The sequence below is a fragment of the Vigna angularis genome, chromosome 3, assembly GCF_016808095.1.
Source record: "Vigna angularis cultivar LongXiaoDou No.4 chromosome 3, ASM1680809v1, whole genome shotgun sequence".
Classification (NCBI taxonomy): Eukaryota; Viridiplantae; Streptophyta; class Magnoliopsida; order Fabales; family Fabaceae; genus Vigna; species Vigna angularis.
The window spans coordinates 4,004,731-4,028,926 of NC_068972.1; the positions used below are offsets into that span (position 1 = coordinate 4,004,731).

At 28.6% G+C, this 24,196-nt stretch overlaps 2 protein-coding genes across 2 annotated transcripts; one reads left to right on the forward strand and one right to left on the reverse strand.

Moving 5' to 3' along the window:
- Positions 1-2,409: 2,409 nt before the first annotated feature.
- LOC108324990 (cysteine-rich and transmembrane domain-containing protein WIH2) lies at positions 2,410-3,725 on the reverse strand. The gene is made up of 3 exons (XM_017557961.2): positions 3,536-3,725; positions 3,213-3,393; positions 2,410-2,625 (listed from the first exon to the last, which is right to left on the reverse strand). The coding sequence occupies exons 1-3, from the start codon at positions 3,585-3,587 to the stop codon at positions 2,580-2,582; spliced, it is 279 nt and encodes a 92-aa protein (XP_017413450.1). The 5' UTR covers positions 3,588-3,725; the 3' UTR covers positions 2,410-2,579.
- Positions 3,726-15,446: 11,721 nt separating this feature from the next.
- Positions 15,447-19,875, forward strand: LOC108324962 (nucleobase-ascorbate transporter 4). The gene is made up of 14 exons (XM_017557923.2): positions 15,447-15,755; positions 15,854-15,951; positions 16,033-16,209; positions 16,377-16,477; positions 16,562-16,637; positions 16,722-16,781; positions 17,118-17,296; positions 17,557-17,653; positions 17,909-17,995; positions 18,081-18,139; positions 18,474-18,565; positions 18,847-18,924; positions 19,191-19,351; positions 19,447-19,875. Exons 1-14 carry the CDS (start codon positions 15,650-15,652, stop codon positions 19,663-19,665), a joined length of 1,590 nt encoding a protein of 529 aa, XP_017413412.2. The 5' UTR covers positions 15,447-15,649; the 3' UTR covers positions 19,666-19,875.
- Positions 19,876-24,196: the final 4,321 nt, after the last annotated feature.

Here is a 24,196-nt window from a genome sequence, read left to right on the forward strand (position 1 = left end):
TTTATATTTAAACAAATAGTTATATGATATTTTATTCGATAAAACTTACGTAGGTGTTGTTCTCTAATTAAATTTTGAATTTTACTTTGTTAATTTATTGATTTATATTTTATTAACTATACTGTTTTAGTTCTTCAATCAAACTTGAAGTCTTACTTAAACAAATACATTTTATTAAATACTCAGTATATTGTCAAGATGAAAACGAATATGATTTGAGAACAATATCTAAAGTACTTATTACACAATGTATTCTCTTATTCCAACAAAACTAGCGTACTTTATTATAAGTATAATTGATATTTTTTTCGAATAAATTCAGAGTTTTATCAATAAAGTATAAATGTATTGTATATTTTTGGAGTAAACATTTAAAATCAATTAAAGGAAATTCCCTATTATATTTGTATTACAGTAGACCGTTTTTTTTTCTTCACAAAAGATACTATTATAAACAATAATTATTTTCTTAAAATACGTTGTTTCGATTCAAGTTAAATAAGTGATGTCATTAAGGTCAATTATTTTTTATTCAAAATATTGTTTATTTTAGAATGTGAAATTTTGTGACGATTTTATCTTTAAATGATGTTTCGAAAATGAAATGAGTATTTAAGTTGTGGTGTAGGGTAATTTTTTGGTTGATGTATATTCATAAAAATTATTTCTAAAATTTATTTAACAGTGTAATTGAATTACTATTTATTTGGATAGTTTAAACATATTTCTTTTTTTAATAAGCGTCTATCAGCGTCCCATAAGTTTAGTTTTTTTTTTTTTTTTTAAAACCATAGATACTGCAGATTCTACATTATTATCACGGAATTAGATAGGTCTGTTGTTGTTGAGAGATTAAAACTTAGATAACAAATTTGCTTGAATATCAGAGAAGGCGTTGACAAGCGTAGGGAGATCAAGGACAGAATTGAAGATTTATTGATAATAGGTTGAAATAAAAAATAAGAAATTTAGGTAGTTAAGATTGATGATGAAATCTGTTATATAAATAGTGGTTATAAAATTGTAAAATAACATGTGTTCACAAAAGGTGACATAAAAATCACATTATCGATTAAACTAAATTTTTTTATAAAAGAAACTAAATTGAACAGTATAAATATCTTTATTACTTAAAAAAATAATTAAGACTAAAATACAAACACCATTCTAACTAGTTTTAGTATTTACAACTTGGATAAAAATAGGTCATCTGATATTCTCATTTTAGAGTGTACTGTATTACTTTTCACCATTCCATTCAGTTTTAGTATTTACAATTTGTCTCAAAATAGGTTATCTGATATTCTCATTATGTACTGTACTACAAATACTTTTCTTTTTGGTACTTAAATAAATTAATATGTTGAGTATTGGCCCAGTACAATCAGCTCACTCTTCATCTGATGTAATTCTTGAAAGTATAAGGCAATTTTAGTAAAATGGTATTAAATATATGTATATATTGTTTCCCTTAATCAATGTATAAAAATCTTAAATTGCAGATAACTTGGAAGGCATAAATTTATTACATATATAACTTTTGACCAAATCTCTACGTACAGTATACATTATTAAATTATTAAAAAAAATATCTCAACTAAAAGACGATAATAAAAGCAAAATATTATACTGACAGATACTGTCCTCACAACATTAAATATTATATTAATTAATAATTAAAGTATAATTGATAGTTACCATTAACATTTGAATCAATGGTTAAAAATGTTAATCGCATCAATAATTTGAACATTATCTTTCATTTTGTCTACAGCCCGAAGAATATTTGTTCATATCATGTATAAATATGTGTAAAATAAATCAAGAATAGCGCACAAAAAATGTGTACTTACTAAAATTTAAAAGTGTGATTGTGTTCCAGAAACACTGTAATAAGAAATGCGTAAATGACAATTATAGAATAAGCCACACTCAACTTTAACAGAAACCTTTGTAAGAAATTTAAACAGCGATATTCGGTGGTACAGCAGATGTGCATAATTGAAACTGTAGTATGAGAAAAGATATGTGGGTGGAATACACTGTTCAAGGTATTTGGAGAATCCACTAGTCCAAGTTAATAGAAATAATAGTATGACAAAACACATTGGCCCTTCAAAAAGCCAAAACTAAAGTGCAATTCGCGTTATCATCACATTGAAACTTGTTAAGCCAAACCATTTTCTGCTGCAAATTTGTTTCCTTATGCAACTTAAACACGTGGTTTTGTGTCTCTTGTTGTCTTATTAATGTTTTCAAAATTCAAAATCACAAACCCAGCAAAATACAAATTCAATTCACGTGCTACAAGTGGAGAAAACTGTTGTTATGCTAACACAGGCGAAATTGGACAGATTTATATCAATTGTCAATATTAACAAAAGCATCAAATGTAACACAGGAAACACAGAAACCAACAAAATGCTGTAAATGATGCAGAAGTAGAATGTTGAAAACAATAGTTCATTTCCACCGAATGTAAACCAACAAGGAAAAATAAAAAGCTAAAAGCAATATTCCTCATGTTCAAAGCCATGTTACACTTTCAAATCCAATTTGTGCAGCAACCCAAACTTTCCTCAGAAACATGCATCCAACAGGCAACAGCAGCAGAGAGCAGCCAAGCTGCAACAATTAACAAATTCAAACAAATTAAGTCAAATCTTTAATTTATACAAGAGGACTGATAATTTGGTATTTCACTCTCTCAAATCAGTTGACATTTCAAAGTCTTTGTTTATCATAAATTAATTAATCCCCACTTCAAAAACAATCTGATTTGACACGCTATCAAGAGAATTTTCAATGCTTAATCAAGCATTTCTATAGCTAACCAACTAAAAAATAGTTTAACTTTATTAAATATAAGTACTAATTGTACTAAATCGTGTTAAAGCAAATAACTATATAGATTATTTAGAAAAGCCACAGCTGGCGGACCCACCAAAAAAAATTACATCCAAAAAAAATGACATCCGCTTCCAGTGACGTGCGGGTGAGAGAAAGAGAGATTAACAGAGACAAAGCATCTGCCGATAATGATAACCAAACAAGAGGGTAAAAGGCGAACAATAGATGCGATGAGATGCACGCAACAGTAGTCAATCGAGTCAATCCCGATCTAAAATTCTGATTCACCCCGATCATCTTGACTATTTTAATTTTATAATTTATTATCTAAAAAAAGAGAAAATTAGGAGAGAAAAACTCACCATCCTTCTAGACAACCAGGGCCAGTTGAAGACTGTTGAGGCGGCGGAGGCTGAGCGTACTGAGGAGGTGCATAAGGAGGAGGATAGCCCTGCGCTGGATACCCCTGTGGAGGGTAGCCCTGTGGAGGGTACCCTGGAGGCGGGTAGGCGTCCTTCCCATATTCCCCTGGCGGCGGGTAACCTATAGTCATAAAAAATCAGAAATCAGTGAAATGAAAAAGAAAAAGAAGCAATCGAGCAAGATAAAAGAACGTGCAAAAACTGAAAGATGGTTTGATGGAAGTAAATAAAAGAAAAAAAAAAGAAAATAAAGAGGGAAGGACCTTGGGGTGGAGGAACACCAACAGGTGGTTGCTGCTGGTTGTAATAACTCATGGGAAAGGAGAAGAGAAACGATAGAGGGTGAATGGGAGTTTGTGTTTGTGAAAGGGAAGAAACAGAGGAGAGGGTATTTATTGAAATTGGAATTGGGATAGTGGGTGGGTTTTCCACCGAGGAGAGCTATTTCCTATGCATTCTTTCTCCTTTCTTTTCACTTTTATTATTATTTATGAAATTTTAAATAATTTAAATAATATAATAATGAATTATATGTTTGGTGAGGAACAGGAAGCAACGTGTCATGGTCACACGTCCTAGTCGAACCATAAATTGTTGGCTTCTGTAACTTTTTCTTATTCAATGTATTGTTTTACCATTTTTTTGTTCGCCTTTGGTATTGGGAATGGCTATATTCCGTGTCAAAAGCGTGTAAGCGACTCTCCGTGCCATAACCTCTCTTATTTAATTTTCAGTTAAAATTTATTGTTATTTAATAGGATAAACAATATTGTTTATATACAATTTATAACTGTATAAAATATATAAAACCGACAAATAAATAAATAATATATTGCTTATATAAAATTATTATAATTTTAAAATATAGCAATAAAAAAGTCATTTTTAATATTTTAATTACTATTATAACTTAAATTTATATATACATATTATAAAAAAAAGTTAGAAGATATGATAAAAGAGTATGTAATTTTTTTTTTAATATAAGAGTATATCTATGTTTAGTGGTAAGAAGACACCTTTTCATGACAACAAAAAGCGCATTATAATGATATGATAAAAACATTATCTGATCATATTAGCACAATAAATAGTAACAACCTGACGCAACAATTTATATTTATCTCATATAATATTTTGTTCTAACAAGTCTCTGTTTTTTTTCTTTTCAAGTTAAAGTTAATTTGCTATCTAACAAAACAATTTATATATTTTCGTTGAATTATTTAGTCATCAACATTTTTACTTGAATCTTTCGATTTCTTTTTACACAAAAAAAATTAATATATAAATAAAAATATATTTTTTAAATTTTAATCAATTTCATATATTTATCTCTCTCAATTTTATATGTGTTTACAAAAAAAATTACCACTCCTAAAATATATTTTGATGACCCATCACTAATCCTAAGATACTGTTAAAAAAAATTAACTAAAAATTACTGTTATTTTTACGTTATTAGTATATGAGTAGTTTTAAAAAAAATAAAAATTTGAATAAAGTAAAATTATAAATAGCATCCTAATAGTTTATTTAAATTTTTTTTCTAAAAATATCTATATAATAATAATAAGTTTAAATGATAAAACCTATAATAACAATAAAGGAAATATCATAGAATAATATTTAGCTTTTTTTTTTTTACTGATAACAAGAATAATAACAAAATAAGATATTGTATTCAAAAATGTATTTCTAGTCCCAACAGGTCCCCCTTTCTTTTAGAACTGGGTTCCTTCTCTCTGTTTTAGTCTTTGTCTTCTTCCGTCAACGTTTTTGCTTAAAAACAAAATAAATATATATATTTTTTAATAAATCATAAGTTTCCTAACCAATAACAGATGGAAGCTGATCAAAGAAATTTAAATTTCAAATGTAAATTTGTTCAAAAGAAGTATAAAAGAATTTGAATTCTTCTAGAAAAATTGACTTGACTCATTTAAAGTATTATTTTAATAACTTGAACAGATGGAAAAACATTTATATGAGGATACCAAGTAATTTGTGGCAGCTGTATAGATGGGTGACTATTGTCATGATCATGAAAAAAATTTATTCTTTTAAATATAAGTATGATTTAAACTAATTCACTTAATCTAAAAATTAAATGAGTTTTAACTATATTTAAAATGAGTTGATTCATAATATACAGTTATATCTTTTTATTGTTTTTTATCTTTTTTATATAATTTTATTATAATTATTTATTATTTCTAATGACAATAGTTTATAATTTTATATTTTTAAAAATTAAAATATTGTTTGATAATGTTTGAATATTTAAATATTTAATTTATTCACTTGTTCACTTATATAATAAGTTAACACCTTTTTTTTCAATCACTGTTTGAAGGAAGAGATAAACCCAATCAGAGTAAGAAATACCAGAATGAATGGGGACGTAAGAGAAATTAAAAGATAAGGGAGAGAAGAACACACATAAACATACACATTTCATCACATGGCAAGTGTCACTTAAAATAAAATTAATGTAGTTAGGTGATGAATGTTTCATTCATTTATTTCTAAAATATAGGACCGAATATAATCAAAGTAGATGAATTTCAAGTTTGTGTTATAATATAAAGACTAAAAATATAATTAACTATAAAAAATTATTAAAATAACAAAATATCATTAAATGACTTATTATCTACATAATCCATCAACTCCTAATTATAAAAAAAAAATTAAAAAAACCAGTCAATTTGAACAGATCCATTTTTACCTCAACATTTAGTAAATTAATCCTTGTAAGTTATATATATAACATTATCAAAAGAATGTTAGATTTTAAAAAGAGAGACATGAACCACATTCAATAAGTTATGAAGGAATCTATATAAAAAAACAAAACATTACCTTTGATCCAAAACTTTAATCCATCTACATATATGATTCATTTAAACATTTTTATTAAATATGAAACTTTAAACTTATCTTAAATTTCTAACAAATATTTTAAAATACTATGTGAATTTTCAACAATCAAAATAAATCTATAAGAACAAGTAATTCAAAAATATTTAAACTTCATTCACTTAAAATACTTAATATAATAACTTTTATATATAATCATCAAATGATCATTTACTTCATGAAATGTTTTAAGCGAAATCAACTAACAATTTTCTAAAATTAAACTATACTAACTTCCAAAAATTTATTGAATTAGAGTATACGAAACTAATGACTAATATATTTAATTTCTGTTACCACTAGGAAGGTATTTATATACTATTTACCATTTATTCCATTCATCTCATTAATTCTCATATAATAGATCAAACACTAAAGAATATAGAAAATTTAATGAAATAAAATAATAAAAGTAATAAAGATTACATTCAATGTTCAAATCATATTTAATATTATTAAAAAAGAAATGAAAAAAAATAAAAATATAATTTAAGAGTCATATAATTTAGATGATATTTTTTAATAGAGTATACTCTCACTTAAACATCAACTAATTACTTAAATAGTATAAAAGTATATATTTTTCTTTAATTAGTAATTTATTTTCTATATTTAGTCTTGTGATTCATTTTTATTTTTATGTGTTTTTTTTCAATTGAGTGTCAATATGTTTTAAATAATGTTTATTTTGTCTCAGGTTAAATTAAGGTTTATATATTTTTGAAATGTATTATATGTCAAAATTTGTGTCATCTTTTATCTTGAAATTATTTTAGTTTGACTCATAACAAATTTTATAGGTTGATACGTAATATCTTACATATAGTATAGTTTAACAAATGAAATATTATTAATTTTGACACATGACATCTTCTAGACGTCGTTAGTAATTCTATTTAAAAAAATATTGTGGTTGAATTAAGTAAAAGAAAAAATCACAAATGATCATATAATTAAATATTAGAATCAAATTACTAGTATATATTAAACATAATTATATTTTAAAAAAATAATATTATTGTAATAAATGTGTTACAAAAATATTTTATTAAGATATACAAGGTATTATAATTATATTTCAAATCAATGTATTAAAATTTAGAATCAATTTCATTAATGCAACTTGAATAAAAAAAATATATGTATATTTTAAAAATATTCAAAATTATGTTTTAAAAGTACCAAATGATTTATTGGACCAAGCTGTGTTGGATGGCTCATTTAATTGTTGTACCTCTCATAACCTTGATAATAACTCAATTCATTGATAATTTGTTAGTTAAGTATGCAGCTTCAAATTAGGAACGGTCTCTTGATAAATTTAGAAAATCAACCATAAGTGTGAACAAATATTCTTAAAAGTTTATATATATCTTTGTGTCCATGTCAACTCAAATACAAGTTTAAATTCAAAAAGAATCTTCCAAAACTATGTATGTAAGCTTTTATCTTATAGTTTTTTGTTTTCTTTTTAATAAATCCGCCTCACAAAACTCTAGTTCATATAAATTTAGTTTATATATAAAAGAATATCTCATTTTTTGCCTAATTCAATTTGATACAAGATTTTATACTAATAAACTAGTTTCCTAAAATAGACTTATTCAACAATTCTTAGCAATTTAGTAAGATTCCTAACATACAAATAATGTATCTCAATATACAACATTTTAGTGTTGTAAGCATAATCTAATTTAAACATCAACCATTCCATTATTAAGAATTCACGAGCATTTACATTACGAGTATAATCTAATGCAATTTCATTAGCTTTCAAGTTCAATATGATATAATGAAAATTATAAATAAATATAGTTTTCTTTATATGGAGTTTTATTGTATAAGATATACGCTCGGAAAAGAATATTAAAAAACTAATGTTAAATTGTTTTGTTTTTTGGCATTAATAAAAGAAGAAGAAGCAAACAAACACATAGTAAAGCACACAAACTTAAGATAAAACATTTTCTATTGTTATAATATTGAAATATATCAAATCGGATAAGTAATAAAGTGAAAAATCTATATTTTATATTTTTAAAAGCCTTGGATGCAGACATTGTTTCCTAATAAACTTAGGTGCGTTTAATGAAACTATAATTATTATTATTATTAAGGTTAATAACTTTGAAACAATGAATTTTAATAAGATAAATCTAAATTCTAGAAAATAATTAAATTTATGAAATTAACGATAGGATAGAAACTTCACCTAGATTAGAATTCATGTTTCATTTCCAAATGATATATTTCCAACTTTTACTCTGATATTAAGACTCTAAGTTAACAAATTCCAATTTTTAGGAGAAGTATAAACCTTATTAATAAAAACTCCAATCACTAAGTTTTTTTTTTTATCAAAAGTTTCCATTAAAATCAAATGTTTAAAATAATTAATTAATAAAACTCTATGTCTAAAAGTAAAATCTATTAGTTATTCTATCCTGATCAAGATTATAAATTATTTCTCAATAATCAAATACCCACAAATAAACAATCACCAATAATGCAATTAAAAAGGAGAATATAACACGAGTAATTGAAAAAAAGTATATGATATAACAAAAATCATAAAAAATAAAGATACAATATATTGAACCTCGATGAATAAGGGAGTTAGTTATTTCTAAACATTTTGAACATTAGAAAAGAAAAAAAAATGATAAAAATAAAACCTCCATAATATGCCTGTGGTGTTTTTCTCTTATGACTAGTTTTATATTTCCCATGTACATTTTTAGTTCATGACACACTTCTTTAATAAATCTTGCAATATTCACTTGCGGGGTCAAATAGAGTCGTTGAATGACTTGACCACAACTTGTAAGGACCGTATATTAGAAAAGAAAATGTGGTGGAGGTGGGCCCCATGTGGGCAGCTGAGCATGTGAAGTGGTGGGAGCATCCTTTGATGTTTGGCATGGTAGGGAAGAGCTTCACGGGACAAGTTGAAGAGCTTCACGGGACAACTGTTGAAGAGGTGGGGGAGAAGTTTTATATGGGCAGCAGGCTTAAGAGTCTCACCACCTGGAAGCATGCTGGACGCTGTTGTGCATGGAACGCTTCTCCTCTTTGCTGGCTGCACCTTGCGTGAACCGTGAGCAAGGTGATGATCAACTTCTCCTTACAGCCGTGACAGTCTGAGCTTGGGTGTGGCAGCTGCTGCTTGCTGCATAAGGAAGGAACATAAAGAAATGAGCAAGAAGAGAGGATGGAAGGAGGAAAAGCCGAGATGAAGGAAGAGAGTTTGAAAGTTGCTGGGAGAGAAGAAGTGAAGAACTTTGGAGTTGGAAGGAGATCCAGACGCTTGTATTTCTAGGTTCAAGATTGCTAGGAGGTCTTCAAGAGGTAAGGGGAGCTAGATATTTTGCGTTTTGATTGTTGAATTATACTATGTTTGGTGCAAATCTGAGAATTTTGGGAGTGAAAACGGGTTTCTGCGTTTTCTGGAAAAACCTGTGATTCTGCATAATCTGCAGAATCGCGTTTGTCCAATTTGGTCTCAAATTGAACGTTCGTCCAACTTGACGAATTGAACGTTCGTCCCGCCAAATTATCTGAGCGTTCGTCTAGTTTTTGAGGACGCTCGTCCAGCGTGACCTTGTGAACGTTCGGTATTTTCTGAACGTTCGATTTTTTATATGTATTTTGATGAGCGTTCGTCCGAAACGGCGACGTTCGTCCACGTTGTTGAGTGAGCGTTCGTGCATAAGAGTGTAGTGTTCGTTCATGCGTTAGAATTATTTATACGTTCGTCCATTCGTCCAAACCAAGCGTTCGTCCAAAATGATCAGCATGGAGCGTTCGTCCAGTTTGAGCGTTCGTCCAGAGAGCGTTCGTCCTTGATTTCATCTGCGAGCGTTCGTCCATATTGCTTAGACAACGTTCGTTCATTTTGTTTTGTTGACGATCGTCCAAGAGTGTTCGGCCTGTTGCAAGTGGCGTTCGTCCAGAAACGTACGTCCCATAGTGTTGAGTGAATAGTACTCGTCCAAATAGTATTTTACAAATATGTTGAATTTTAAGTTCCTTTGCTTTTAGATTGAATTATGTGTACCAATGTTTGGAATATTATCTATGACATGAATTATGTGAATGTATGAAATATGTTGGAATTGTTGGGATAATATGATAGTATCTGATTATTCATAATTGGGGTTAAGGTTCAATGTAACAGTAAGTTATGTTATTTAAATATTTCGGTTACAATTTATGAATATATGATCAAAAGTGAATGATGAACTATATATGAGATGAAATGAAAGTATGAATGATTAAATGAGCGTTCCAAGGAGGAATGACTCAGAATTTGACTATTGAGATTTGTAAAGTATAATGTGGGAAGCTTAGCCGGTTGTTCATCCTGATGTTCCGTGAGTACTCGTCCTCACGTAGAGGGGGTACGTCATGTGTGGGAACGGCAGGAGGTCCTAGTCCTAGGGTATCTGGACAGATAGGACTAACCTCGGGTGGCAGCTGATGACAGTTCCAGTTACTACATCACCCGGGTGCACGAACACCGAAGCTACACAGAGACTCAGAATTTGATTATTGAGATTTGTAAAGAATGAATGTGGGAAGCTTAGCCGGTTGTTCATCCTGATGTTCCGTGAGTACTCGTCCTCACGTAGAGGGGAGTACGTCATGTGTGGGAACGGCAGGAGGTCCTAGTCCTAGGGTATCGGGACAGATAGGACTAACCTCGGGTGGCAGCTGATGAGAGTTCCAGTTACTACATCACCCGAGTGCACGAACATCGAAGCTACACAGAATTCATTCTAGTCCGGACGAGTCTGTCTATGAAGTAATGAGTCGGTCTATAAAGTAACAAGTCGGGGTATAAAGTAACAAGTATTGTAATGTTGGTTTACCATGTTTGGATGACTTTGGCATGTTGTATGAGTGGGTGGAATTATGATTTAATGAATATGCTCTAATTGTTCTTTTATACGAATCTAAGTATGATAACATTGAATTTAACTGTTCTATCTGTACAACATGTTTTTATATCTAGCTCACCCTTGCATTGTTTTTGTTATGTGCTGTCTGGGTATGTTTCTTTGGCGATGATCATCCACTTGGATGGGAGCAGATGTTGTCGCGGAGTTTCCTTTGGAGCAAGAGCTGGAGGTTACTGATTTCGCAGGATAATCTCCTTAGAATTTATTGATTGAACACTTGTAGTGTTCAATCCTTTCAAATGTTCAGGTTTGAATTTCCAGTTTCTTTTATTTCTGGATGACTGTAATATCACATTTAATTACACGTCATACTCCGACTGTTCTCTATATTTGAATGTTAACGCCCTTATTATATAATATTGATTATTATATAATTGGGATGTTACACAACTCATTAGACGAATTTGCATACCTTATTAAACGAATTAAGTTGAACTTAGTGAGATTTAAAAACCAAATATTTTTGTTTTCAAAATCATTCCATAAATAAAAACCAAATACTTATATTTTTATAATTATTTAATTAAACCTTAGTTATTTGAAAAGAAATAAATGAAAAAAGAGATAAAAATGAGCAAGAAAAACTAATTATAATGACAATCATCACCTACTTTTATGCAAGTCATAATAAAAGAAAAAAAATAAAAAAATGACTCCAAAAAAAAGCTTAGACACTTTAAGTTTTTTCTTGACTATTATGAAAGTTCAAAGGAAATGAGGAAAGAAAACTTATTTGAATTTAATAATGTGATACAATCTCTTTATACTCTTTGTACTATATTAATTAACACATAAGTTATTTGAAAATATACGTGGTTACTTTTTTTAATATTTGGAACACATTATACATAAATGTATAAGAATTCACGTAGTACATTGCATATGATGTCAAGAATTATTTCATAATATATTATATAAATTTTTATATATAAAAAAATTAAATATATTTTTAATTTCTAAATTTTTAAGTGAAATAAAAATTAGTTTATGTATTAAATTTTGATATAATCTAATTATCAAACTTAAAAAATGAATATACATGATTTTCTTATCTCAATCACATCAAATCTTTTTTACGTTAAACGCGTTTCTAGATAATGTTTGAATTATTTTTACGTTTTAATAACTTATAATTCAAATGTCAATATGGAAGATTATTGAACAAGTGTAACAAAATTAAAGTTGTTATATTAAAAGTATTGTGATAATTTATTTTTAAAATTTGAGAATCGAAACGTATCTAAGTTTATAAAAAAATAAATTTTAATTTATCATTAAAATTTATAAACTAAAAACATATATAATCTTATAAAAAATAATAATATACCATATTAATTTCTCTGGTGGTTTTTAACACAGTGAAACTTTATTATGTGTTTCTCCTTTTATCTTCAAAATTACAAATATAACTTTCAACCTTTATTTTATTTTTTTACTTATCTTCTTTCATCACTATCTGCACTTATTTTATTCTTTAACCTGCTTTCGAAAGTGGTTAAGAGTATAACCGTTTTCGAAAGCCAATTAAAGTTGTTTTTTTCTTAACACGAACTCTTAATTGGGTTTCGAAAGCTAGTTAGAGAAGAAACGTATTTTAAAACACTTTTATTTCTTGAAAAAAACATATTAAATTTTTAAAAATAAAGAAAATAACAAATAATAAATTTTGAAAAACAAAAATTAAAAAAAAACAAAAAGTAAAAAAAAACAACAAAATTTCAAAAAAAAAATAACAACAAACAATTACAATATTTAAAAATCAACTTAAATTAAATTAAACAATTATAAACAAATAAAAAAAATCAATATAATTTCAAACAACAAAAAAGTTATTTTAATAACAATTATTAAATATTACAAGTTTATTAAAATAAACCAAACATAAAATCAACAATTAAACTTAAATAAAAAAACATGAAATTTAAAATAAATAAAAAAATTTAAATTGTTATTTTTAAACAATTTAAAATCTAAAAAAATCATCTTAAATTGTTTAAAAATAACAATTTAAAGTAACTAACTATTCTTTTTATTGTTATTTTAAATTTTATGTTTTCTGTTATTTAATTTTAATTGTTAATTTTATGATTTGTTTGTTTTAATAAATTTATGATATTTAATAATTGTTATAAAAATATTTTTTTTTAGTTTGAAATTATATTGATTTTTTATTTGTCAATTGTTTAATTTAATTTTAGTTTATTTTTTTAAATATTTTAATTGTATTTGGTTGTTATGTTTTATTTGAAATTTTGTCAATTGTTTTTTTTTAAATTATTTGTTATTTTAATATTTTTTTATTTTAAATTTAATAAGTTTTTTTTCTAAAAGAAATAAAAAATACGTTTATTTCTTAAACATATTTTGAAATTAGTGTCTTTCGTACTTTAAAATATTTGTCTTTTTGAAAGTTAGTTAAAAGTCCGAATTTAAAAAATCTGGTTAAAAAAATGTATTTCAAATCTAAGAGATTTCTGTTGAATTCTTAACAATTTTTTTAAAACCAGTTAAGAATTAAAAGACTACAGTAAGTAAGTGAAAAGAAATAACAGATAAGTAAAAAAAAATGTTAAAAAATTAAAAGTTATATTTGTAATTTAAAAAGTACATAGAGAAGGAAAGGAAGTAGAGAGAAAAAAAGTCAACTTTATCTAACCTTAATATCTTCAACCTAGTGTCACCGGTTCAAATCACTATGCTACCTCGTTGCACCCCGTGCTACTTTACACGTTACACCTTTTATGAAAGTTCCCTTGCATTGAATTTATGAATATGTACCACTTCTCTTATTGCAAAAATCTCACATATAAGATATTCTTCAAGGAAATTGTTTTCTAATTATATTTCAAAGGTCAATCATACCCAAAAGTAACACCATAAATAAAATTTATAAAATAGGTAAAATAATTAGGATAACTAAATAAGAATAACTAGCATAATATAAAATGTTACAAAAATACTAAAAAATATGAAAAATATTAAAAATATTTACATTCATTTTGTATATTCTATAACACCCAGAAAAAAAGGAGGTTATCATATGTTGAGACTGCCTTGACAACCATCAAAGAGTATGCGTTGAAGTTTTATAACAGCTGAGTTAATTATATGAGTAAAAAAATGAGATACATTTTATAAATCAGAAAACTTCAATTCATTATATTAAATTGAAATAACAAACAGATAAAAAAACATTAATTAGATTTGATGACACTTTTTTCTAAACAATTGTTGTCGATTTAAATGAGTACTTATTATTAATATATTTTCTTAAAAAAAATACTAATTTAGGTTGGAAGTCCTCTATTGATTAGAGACGAGACCAATTCGTAGTTTATAAATAGGTACAAACTTCATTTTACAAGTTGATTTTTGAAGTTGAGTTAGGATTAAAGTTAGGCTTACACGAGTTGAACGTTAACTTTAACATCATTTTAGAGTGAAATTTATTTAGATTTAAATTAAAAATTATAATTTTTTTATTTTAAAAAGAACTTATAATTAAGCGAGTCTGAGACAACCCGTTTAATCCACCAACCCGTGATGAGTCGAGTCAGGTTCAAATTTTTTTAGCTTACTAATAAATGAGCTAGATAGGGGGGTTAACTTACTAAGCGATCAACCTGTGGTGGGTTAGACCGGGTAGAGCTGAGTTACGAACTCTAACATACACAAATAAAAGTACTTACTACAACCTCTTTTAAAGGAAAACTTTACTTAATTCAGATAAAAAAATATAAACTATTTTTTTGAACTACATTATAGACTTATAAATATATTATTATGCATAACATCTCACCATTAATAAACATCAATACGAAAATTGTTGAATCAGTGTTGTTTTAATTTGCATTGGTGAACCATTGACATGATATTCCTTGTTTGGTGTTCCAACATTTGACCCCCGAAACCATAGTGTAGCACAAATTAGCTACTCATTCCATAAACAAAGCGAAACAAACACATACAATTGCACAAATAATGCAAAGTCAAATTGAAAAAAAGAAGTTAGTAGTAATAGTAAGCTAAGCTAACAATACCAACCACAACAACAAACATAAACATATTGTTATATTTAATTTGAAATTATCTTGAAAAAAGTTGTCATGAAAACGTAATAAACATTAATTGAAATTTGAAGATATGTGTATGTATATATATAAAACTATTATATCTGGTGGCAATCTGGTACTGTTAATAATTCTTACGCTGCTCGTGTTATGATGTTACAATTCTGTCCCATAAGTACAGTGAAGAAAATGACAGCGGTGTGTCAGAGTGGTTGAAAAGTGCGCCAGGTGAATTTGGAAAAGCGTTTCAGGCAGAGGCTAGAGTCACAACGCCTTTGCCAACTCTCACTCATCATTTTCATTCTGGACCATTTCTTAACAAACACAGCAACACCTGTTCTGTTTTCCGAGCATTATAAGAAACACCACCAAAAAAATTAAGTTACTGATCAAATAAAACAAACATTAGAGATAGAGAGAAACAATGGCAGCTGGTGGAGGAGGAGGAAAGGCTGATGAATTCCTACCTCATCCTGTGAAGGACCAACTTCCGGGTGTTGATTACTGTGTTACCAGTTCTCCCTCATGGCGTAGATGCCACTCTTTGGCCTTTTTTGTATCTAAACTCAACTTTTGACACTTTTTTTTTGCTGAGACTGTTCTTTTTTTGTCTTTGATTTGGTTGCAGCTGAAGGGGTCATTCTTGGGTTTCAGCATTATCTGGTTGTGCTTGGGACCGTTGTCATTGTTTCCACCATCCTTGTCCCTTTGATCGGTGGTGGCAATGTAGTGCAAATTTGTAATTTCTTGTTCTTTAGTCATGTCATTCGATTTGAGTCTAATTTATTCCTTAAAATAAAACTATAGGTAGAAAAGGCCGAAACAATACAGACTCTACTCTTTATTGCTGCCATTAACACACTGCTGCAGACGTTGTTTGGCACACGACTTCCGGTGGTTGTGGGACCATCCTATTCTTTTCTAATTCCTGCAGTTTCCATTGCTTTTTCCACCAGAATGAGTGTATATGCTGATCCACATCAGGTTAGCTCGTATTGTTGATATTGTTGAGGTGTAGACTGTTTGGTGAAAATAATTAGTAGATGGTATAGATATGCTGTTTCTCTCTTGAAAATTAACTACTGAGTATTTTTGAAGTGTTTGTGCCTGTTACTAACTGCAATTGATTCCTCACGCGACTTTTTTTCCAGAGATTTAAACAATCTATGAGAGCCATACAAGGAGCACTTATTGTTGGATCGTTTTTTCAAATCATCGTTGGCTTTTTCGGCTTTTGGAGGATATTTGCCAGGTTGATTACAAACCAGTGAATCTCTTGATCACTATTTTGCAATCTGCTATTTGTAGAAGTCAGCTATATTAGTTGATGCTGCAGGTTTCTCAGCCCGCTTAGTGTGGCCCCTCTTGTCACTTTGACTGGACTAGGACTCTTTATGTTAGGATTTCCCAAAGTACACTCTTTGCTCTTTTCCTATGGATAGTGGCAGTCTGTTTCATGTGATTGTTAGTTGTTTAACAAACAATGATTCTTGTAGTTGGCAGATTGTGTTGAAATTGGTCTCCCTGCGTTACTTATCATTATCGTCTTGTCCCAGGTATGTTACTTTCTTTAGCATTCTCTCATCCATTTTAATTTAATTCTATTTGTACAGCAACAAGATAGTCAGTAGAAAGACAAAGCTCAATTTTTAATATATTATCCAAATCCCTTCCTATTAAATTTTTATGGGTCTGCCACAAAATATATATATGCATATGCTCGATATTGATATGTGCATAATTTCACTTGTTTTGACTCTAATAAAATTTAAGCACGAATACTACAATAGTGGTACTGTAAGAAGTGAGTTGTATCTGTGTACATTATATATCAAGACAAATCAACACTTTGAATTGATATTTCTACTTATGTTAAATCAATGACCTTGCAGTACATTCCGCAAAGGATGAAATCAAGAGGAGCTGATAGATTTGCAGTTATGGTCTCAATTGGAATTGCTTGGGCATTTGCTGAAATTTTGACTGCAGCTGGTGCCTACAATAAAAGATCGCCTAGAACCCAATTAAGTTGCCGTACTGATCGATCTGGGTTAATTAGTGCTGCTCCTTGGTTAGTCCTTATAAGTTGCTTGTATTATAAGAGCCATGCTTTCAGAACTATCTATTATATTCTATAATAGATGATGATATGCAAGGCTTTAAACCATCAAAGTAGTGTTTGCAACTATGTGCAAGGACATGAATGTGTTTAGAACACCTCTTCATAAAATACCCAAATTCATACTTGATCATTTGGTAATTGTAAATTCGTTCATATGGATGATGATTTAATGACACGCCCTTCAATTAAATTTCTCTTCATTTATGTAGGATAAGAGTTCCATATCCATTTCAATGGGGACGCCCTTCTTTCAATGCTGGTGATGCTTTTGCTGTGATTGCTGCTTCTCTTGTTGCAATTGTAGAGGTTTGCTTTTGTTTCTTTTAATGTGTCCACAATCTTTTGCAGATGATTGTTATAATTTTTAATAAATGCGTTCCAAGATCAGTATGACTTTGTTGACTCTATTCATTGGATTACAAAATTTCTGTGAACTTCCCTTGGGTCCTTTTCATGATATCTTCTTGAATTGACAATTTCTAATTAAAAGGTAGATGTTTGATTTTATTTTCATTTGGATGTCCTTTTCTGTAATTTTCCCTTTTCATTCTCTGCGGACAGTCAACAGGGACATTCATCGCAGCATCAAGATTTGGCAGTGCAACCCCTGTTCCACCTTCTGTGCTTAGTCGTGGTGTTGGCTGGCTGGTGCTATGTGATTCTTTGACATTACATTTGTTCTTGCAATTACTTTCAAAATTTAGACTCATATGTTAATGTTTGTCGATTTCAGGGCATTGGCACTCTTTTGGATGGCCTTTTTGGCACAGGAACTGGATCCACTGCATCGGTGTATGTTTTATTGCCTTAAAATATAATCTGACTAGCTGTATTCTTAAACCATGGATCTAAGTTGTTCTGCCTCTATGCGTAACAGAAGATGAGTTGCTAATATTCAATCAATCAATCAATGTTAATTCCATTGTTGGAGGTTTATCAAGAAGCCACCGATTTAGACTACCTAGAGGTTTTGATGGGTTTTGGCTTGACATGTGGCTAGCTAGTAACATTTCTGTCTGAAAATGATGTTTCCTGATTGCTTTCATACAAAAATGTATGAACCTTGATGACTTTCTTTTGCTTTTGTACTAAAGGCATTGTCTAATTGTCTTTTCTTGACATGAAGTGAAAATGCAGGACTCCTGGGTTTAACACGAGTAGGAAGCCGCAGAGTCATTCAAATATCAGCTGGATTCATGTTTTTCTTCTCTATATTAGGTGTTGAAACAATTTCTTCAATTTCGTAAACACTTGATTTGGTGTAAGGCTCTATTTTCCGTATCCACAAAAGGTGGAATAAAATGAATTCGATATCATAACATTATGATAGGTATTTGACGGAATGCGATAGTATATATTTCATACATTCAACTCCAATCTACCTCATGTAAACAGTCCTACCAACCACTATGAAATAATCAAACTGATCTAGCTTTACATGTGTTAGTTTGTTCTACTGATTTTTTACTTAAGCGTTCGGGTTTGTGCTTCTGTGCCAGGAAAATTTGGAGCAGTTCTTGCTTCAATACCTCTGTCAATTATAGCAGCTATTTACTGTGTTCTCTTTGCCTACGTAGGTAAGTGTGTGATTTACTGATTTATGTCTTGCTTGGGCCGATGCATTGAAAATAATGCAACATGAATTGGGGAAAATAGCTCTACCATCTTTATGTGTATATGCTTTTATGTCAGAACAAACAAGTTAATGGCCTAAACAACAAAAATAAACTAGTGATTGCCATGAAACTTGTCAATTCTCATGTGAAATGTATTTCCAATTGGTAACTTGTTGCTTTATATCCGAATTATTTCTGATTTAGTTGAATCACTTTATGATGAGCAGCCTCAGCTGGGCTTGGTTTTCTTCAATTTTGCAACCTAAACAGCTATAGGTCATTGTTCATCCTTGGACTCTCTCTCTTCCTAGGCTTATCTGTTCAACAGTATTTCAACGAATATCTGTTGATATCTGGACATGGCCCTGTTCATACTGGCTCCACTGCGGTTTGCATACTTAACTTAAAAGAAGTTTCCTTCATTCTTCTTATTTTACTATTACCATTGTTTATTCTTACGGTTCAAATTAACTCCTTTTGCAGTTCAACGATATAGTGCAAGTGATTTTCTCATCCCCAGCAACTGTAGCAATCATTGTTGCGTACTTCTTGGATTTAACTCTGAATCGCGGAGATAGCTTAACTCGCAGAGACAGTGGGAGACACTGGTGGGAAAAATTCAGGAATTTCAATCACGACACTCGAAGCGAAGAATTCTATTCACTTCCTTTCAACCTCAACAGATACTTTCCATCATTTTGAGTGCACTTCCATTTTAAAATGATCAAGAGAAAATCTATCTTTCTTTTAGAATTTCTTGTCTCTAAGTGTGTAATATATATACAAAATATATATGTATGTATATGTTGCTATTTATATTAATACTTGCTTATTTAGAACTATTTCAATTGGGCTGTAGTAGTCCACTCTGCATGGCTAAAAGTAGTTGGGCCCAAACCGCGGCCATTGTCATGAGGGAATCACGCTCTGGTGAGTTTTTTCTTCCTGCATCTCCTACTTTTATTTTCACACCTACATGTTATCTAAAGTTCCAATTTTACTCAACTAGAACGATTTGAAATCCAGAATAGTGAGAATGTCATTCTGGAATACATTTTCTTCTAAATACCTTATCTATAATTATATAAATGACATTTATTTTATATGATTTTAAAGTGTTTATTCTGAAATATATTTTATCATTATTTTCAAATTATATAATTATATTTTAAAACTGCAATGCATAATCTGAAATATATTTAGTGCTCACACTTATTTCCACAATGTTGATTCTAGAATTGTTTTTATTATTATTCTATCCTTATATATACTAGATATTTTTGTCAATCATACTGTTACCTTTTTATTGTATGAAATGTCAATAATATTAATTATGTAGTAATATTTAATATTGAGCAAATATTGTACTCAATGAAATAAAACTAGTATGGAAAAGACTATAGTAGTTTATACCAGTTTTTTTTAAAGCCAATTATGTAAAGAAAGTTATTTTTTGTTTTGAGGTTCTTTAATGATGGCATGACAAGTTTAAACAACGGAGCACTAGAAATTAAACAGGAATTAAGGAGGGATAAAAAAACTATATTTTAAGAATTAAAACAATTTTTGTATGAAAATTAAAAACATGTAAGTAACCAACTGTTCATTAATTTGAATCCAGTATATTGGGATGGGAAAATAAAATTCCTATGCAAGATTAAATATATCATGGTCAGAAACTTGAGGAAGAGAATGTCTCCACCTAAATTTTTGGACTTTTACCCCACAAATTTTAGAAGAGTATGTATTTTTCTTAAAAACATCCTTAAAAGAATATAAATAAATACTATTAGTTTCTTTATAGATTATAAGTAACTCGTGCATAATTTAATTTTTTTTCTCACATAATTTATCTGACTTCTTATTTTGAAGTGATACACGCTGATATTATATTCTAATAAAATTTATTTATCCCTTGTAATATTTAAGCTTTTGTTCAAGATATAATTGTGTTATGTAACAATATGGATAAAGACTGATAATTTTAAATTTTAGCGGGACGAAAAAGAAAGAGAAATTTAAATAAATCAAAATCCGAATTTATGTTAAGAAACCAGAAACAAATTGAATATTTTTTGAACTGCATAAACTATTTATTTAAGTTTCCTAATGAAACAATTTTGTACTTTACTCTTAATAAGTTGGTTAGTTTATTCCTTCGGTCTTGTAACATTGATGGTCTGAGATGAAATTTAAATAGTTTGATTTTTTTTCCAAATGTGATAACATGTATAAATAATATCATTAAAGTCTTAATATCATTGTTAGTTCCTATTTTCCTCAACTTAGGTTGAATGTGGAACTTATTTTTTTTGAATGTTCAATGTACTTCCTTATATGGTAATTTATGTTTAATTTGTTCTGATGATGTTTAAATAGTTAACGACACAGTATATATGTCAGCCATCAGGAATGAGTTGTCACATAATAATGCTCACAATGGTTGACTCACATCTTAGTCTCGTCACATCATCAACTTCTCCAAATCAAAAGCCTTAACTTTTGTAGGTTTTTGTGATTTAATGGAAAGCGATTTGAAAGTTTCGTTCCTTGCAAATGGTTTTGCGTCATCAATAAAGGTTGAACAAATTCAGTGTTGCGATTTGGGATCTTACAAGTTTTCACGGAAGATGCGCGATTTTGCGAATTGGGGGTTCATCGTGAATTGGAATTTTGCGATTTGGATTATGTGATTTGTGGGTTTTCTGCAGGTTCAATGGTTTTATGATTTTTGAGGTTTCACTTTGCAGGTTCTCGTGAAGTTGGGGAGAAGATCAAGATGGTGATATGTTGATGGTGGTTCTCACGATGTATAGCTATTTGGGCTCGCCGTTTGGGTATGATTCTTTGTAGTGAAAGATTTCTTTTGCATATTGGGTTTCTTGGTTGATTCGTGATAGCTTGTGCGGTTGCTAATGGTGAAGCTTATGGTGGTCCGACGATGTGGAGAAAATGATGGTCTGAGTGTGGTGCATGGCAGTGCGTTAAGGGAAGGAAAATTAGGATTTATAATTTAGGAAAAACGGTAATGATGTGGCGAGATGTGTGACAGGTGATTCCATTTTTTTAGGTGGAATCTCTGTGTTAACAATTTAAAGGAGTGAAAATGATCAAATTTAACACAATTTAAAGGAGTGAAAATGATCAAATTAAACATAAATTACGAAATTAGAAACTACGTTGAACCTTCGAAAAAAATTAATCATACATCGAACAAAGTTGACGAAAATAGGACCAACTATAATATTAAATCATCATTAAATTATGTAATATCAATTCAAATGATAAATAAATAACTTTATATAGCTTTAAAAATAAAAATAAAAACATTATATATTACAATAACATATACCAAAACTACAATAAATTAATAGGTTAAGAACCTATTTCCTTCTATTATCGTTTAAAGTTTTCATTTAAGTTCACTTTTAAAAACATAACAAGTTAGTAATTTTTTTTATCTTGTTAGATTGAGGAAAACTCTTTCCTAACGGCAGTTCCTTCCCATATATTTATAGTTTTTTTATTTTAATTTTTTAATTATATAATTTGAAAGTCTTAACTTTTAAATTATTTAATTTAGTAATAAAAAATAATTACGTAATTGGAAAGTTATTTTTTTTAAAATTCCGTATTATATACCCGTAATTAATTATTTACTTTTTTTCATATTATCAAACTCTTTATTTAAATATTATATTTATAACCATATATATAATTATAACAACTAAACATAATTATGTAAATAAATTATTTATTAAAAATAATTAATTACCTTTCTTAACAAAAAAAAACCTATAAGATAAAAAAAATTCCGTATTAAAAAAGTTTATAAAATCAAATATCCATAAAGCTCTATAAACTAGAATACACGTTTTTTTAACATGTTTTTTTAATGATTGTTTTGTTTTTAATAATATTTAAATTTATTTGATTAAATTAATATCCACTAGTCTTTTTAAATGAAATTATATTAGCATGGTTTTATAAAAATAATAATTTATTTAATTATTTTATAGATGATTTTTTTTGAATTTGTTTTTTTAAATTGAAACGTATTTATTATATTTTAGATGTTAAAATTAAAAATAAGTTAAAATTTTATTTATATATAATTATTTTAAATAGCTTACCCAATTAAAATCATAACAACTTTAAAAAAAATTAAAAGAAAATGTTATCTTTTACCGTTGTATCCAAATTAAAAACATAACAAGTCAGTCCTTTTTTTTCTTGTTGGATTGACGAAAACTATTTCCCAATGGCAGTTTATTTCCATATATTTATAGTTTTTTTTTTACTTCTTTAATTATATAATTTGAAAGTCTTTAACTTTTAAATTATATAATTCAGAAATAGAAAATAATTATGTAATTGGAAAGTTATTTTTTTAAATTCCGTATTATATAATTTAGAAACTGAAAATGACTTTCACATTATATAAAAAAAAGTATGGAAAGCAGAAAGAGAGTTATGAAGTTAAAAGAAATATGTTCTGACAGTTAAGCTGATAAAAAAACAAAAAAAATCTATAAAAAAAACTCGAGAAAATAAAATCATACAATGAAAATTAAAAAGCTCAAGCAACTTTTTCTTTTCTTTTCTCAATTTCTACCTATATTAAAAAGTGCACGTAGCACAGTACACAATAAATAAAGGGTTTGCTAATTTTTTTTAGTTGGTATTTTATAGTAAAGTGTATCGTATTTTAGTATAAAAAAAACAAGAAATTTTCAAACTCTTAATCACTTCTCTCTCATCCCTTGTTCCTCTTAATCCTTTTTATTTCCATCTCTCTCACTTCAACATTCTTTCTGTCATCCTACAATAGTCCGAACTGATAAAAATCAGAAACATTCACCTAACCCTAATCTATCTTTCTTACTTATCCAATTTGTTTCTCTCTCATCTCCATCCTCTCTCACATTCACACACATCAACCTGCGACACCGCAATTTGTTGTTCTTGCTCTGTTCGTTCATTTATTTTCCACCTTAATAACAAAAATAATCTGATGTTAATTTTTGATTGGAGGACTGTGTTATATCTTTTCCCTTCTGATTGTTATCAAATTTGTAAAAAACTAAAGTCTACAATAATTTCAAAACTAAAAAAGTCTCACAAAAAGACGTTAGCATCAACCCATAATAGTTGCAAAACATTTAGTTTCTTAATACCAATCATGATAAAATAATAATAAATGAAAGGAGTAGAAATTAAACTATGAGCCTGA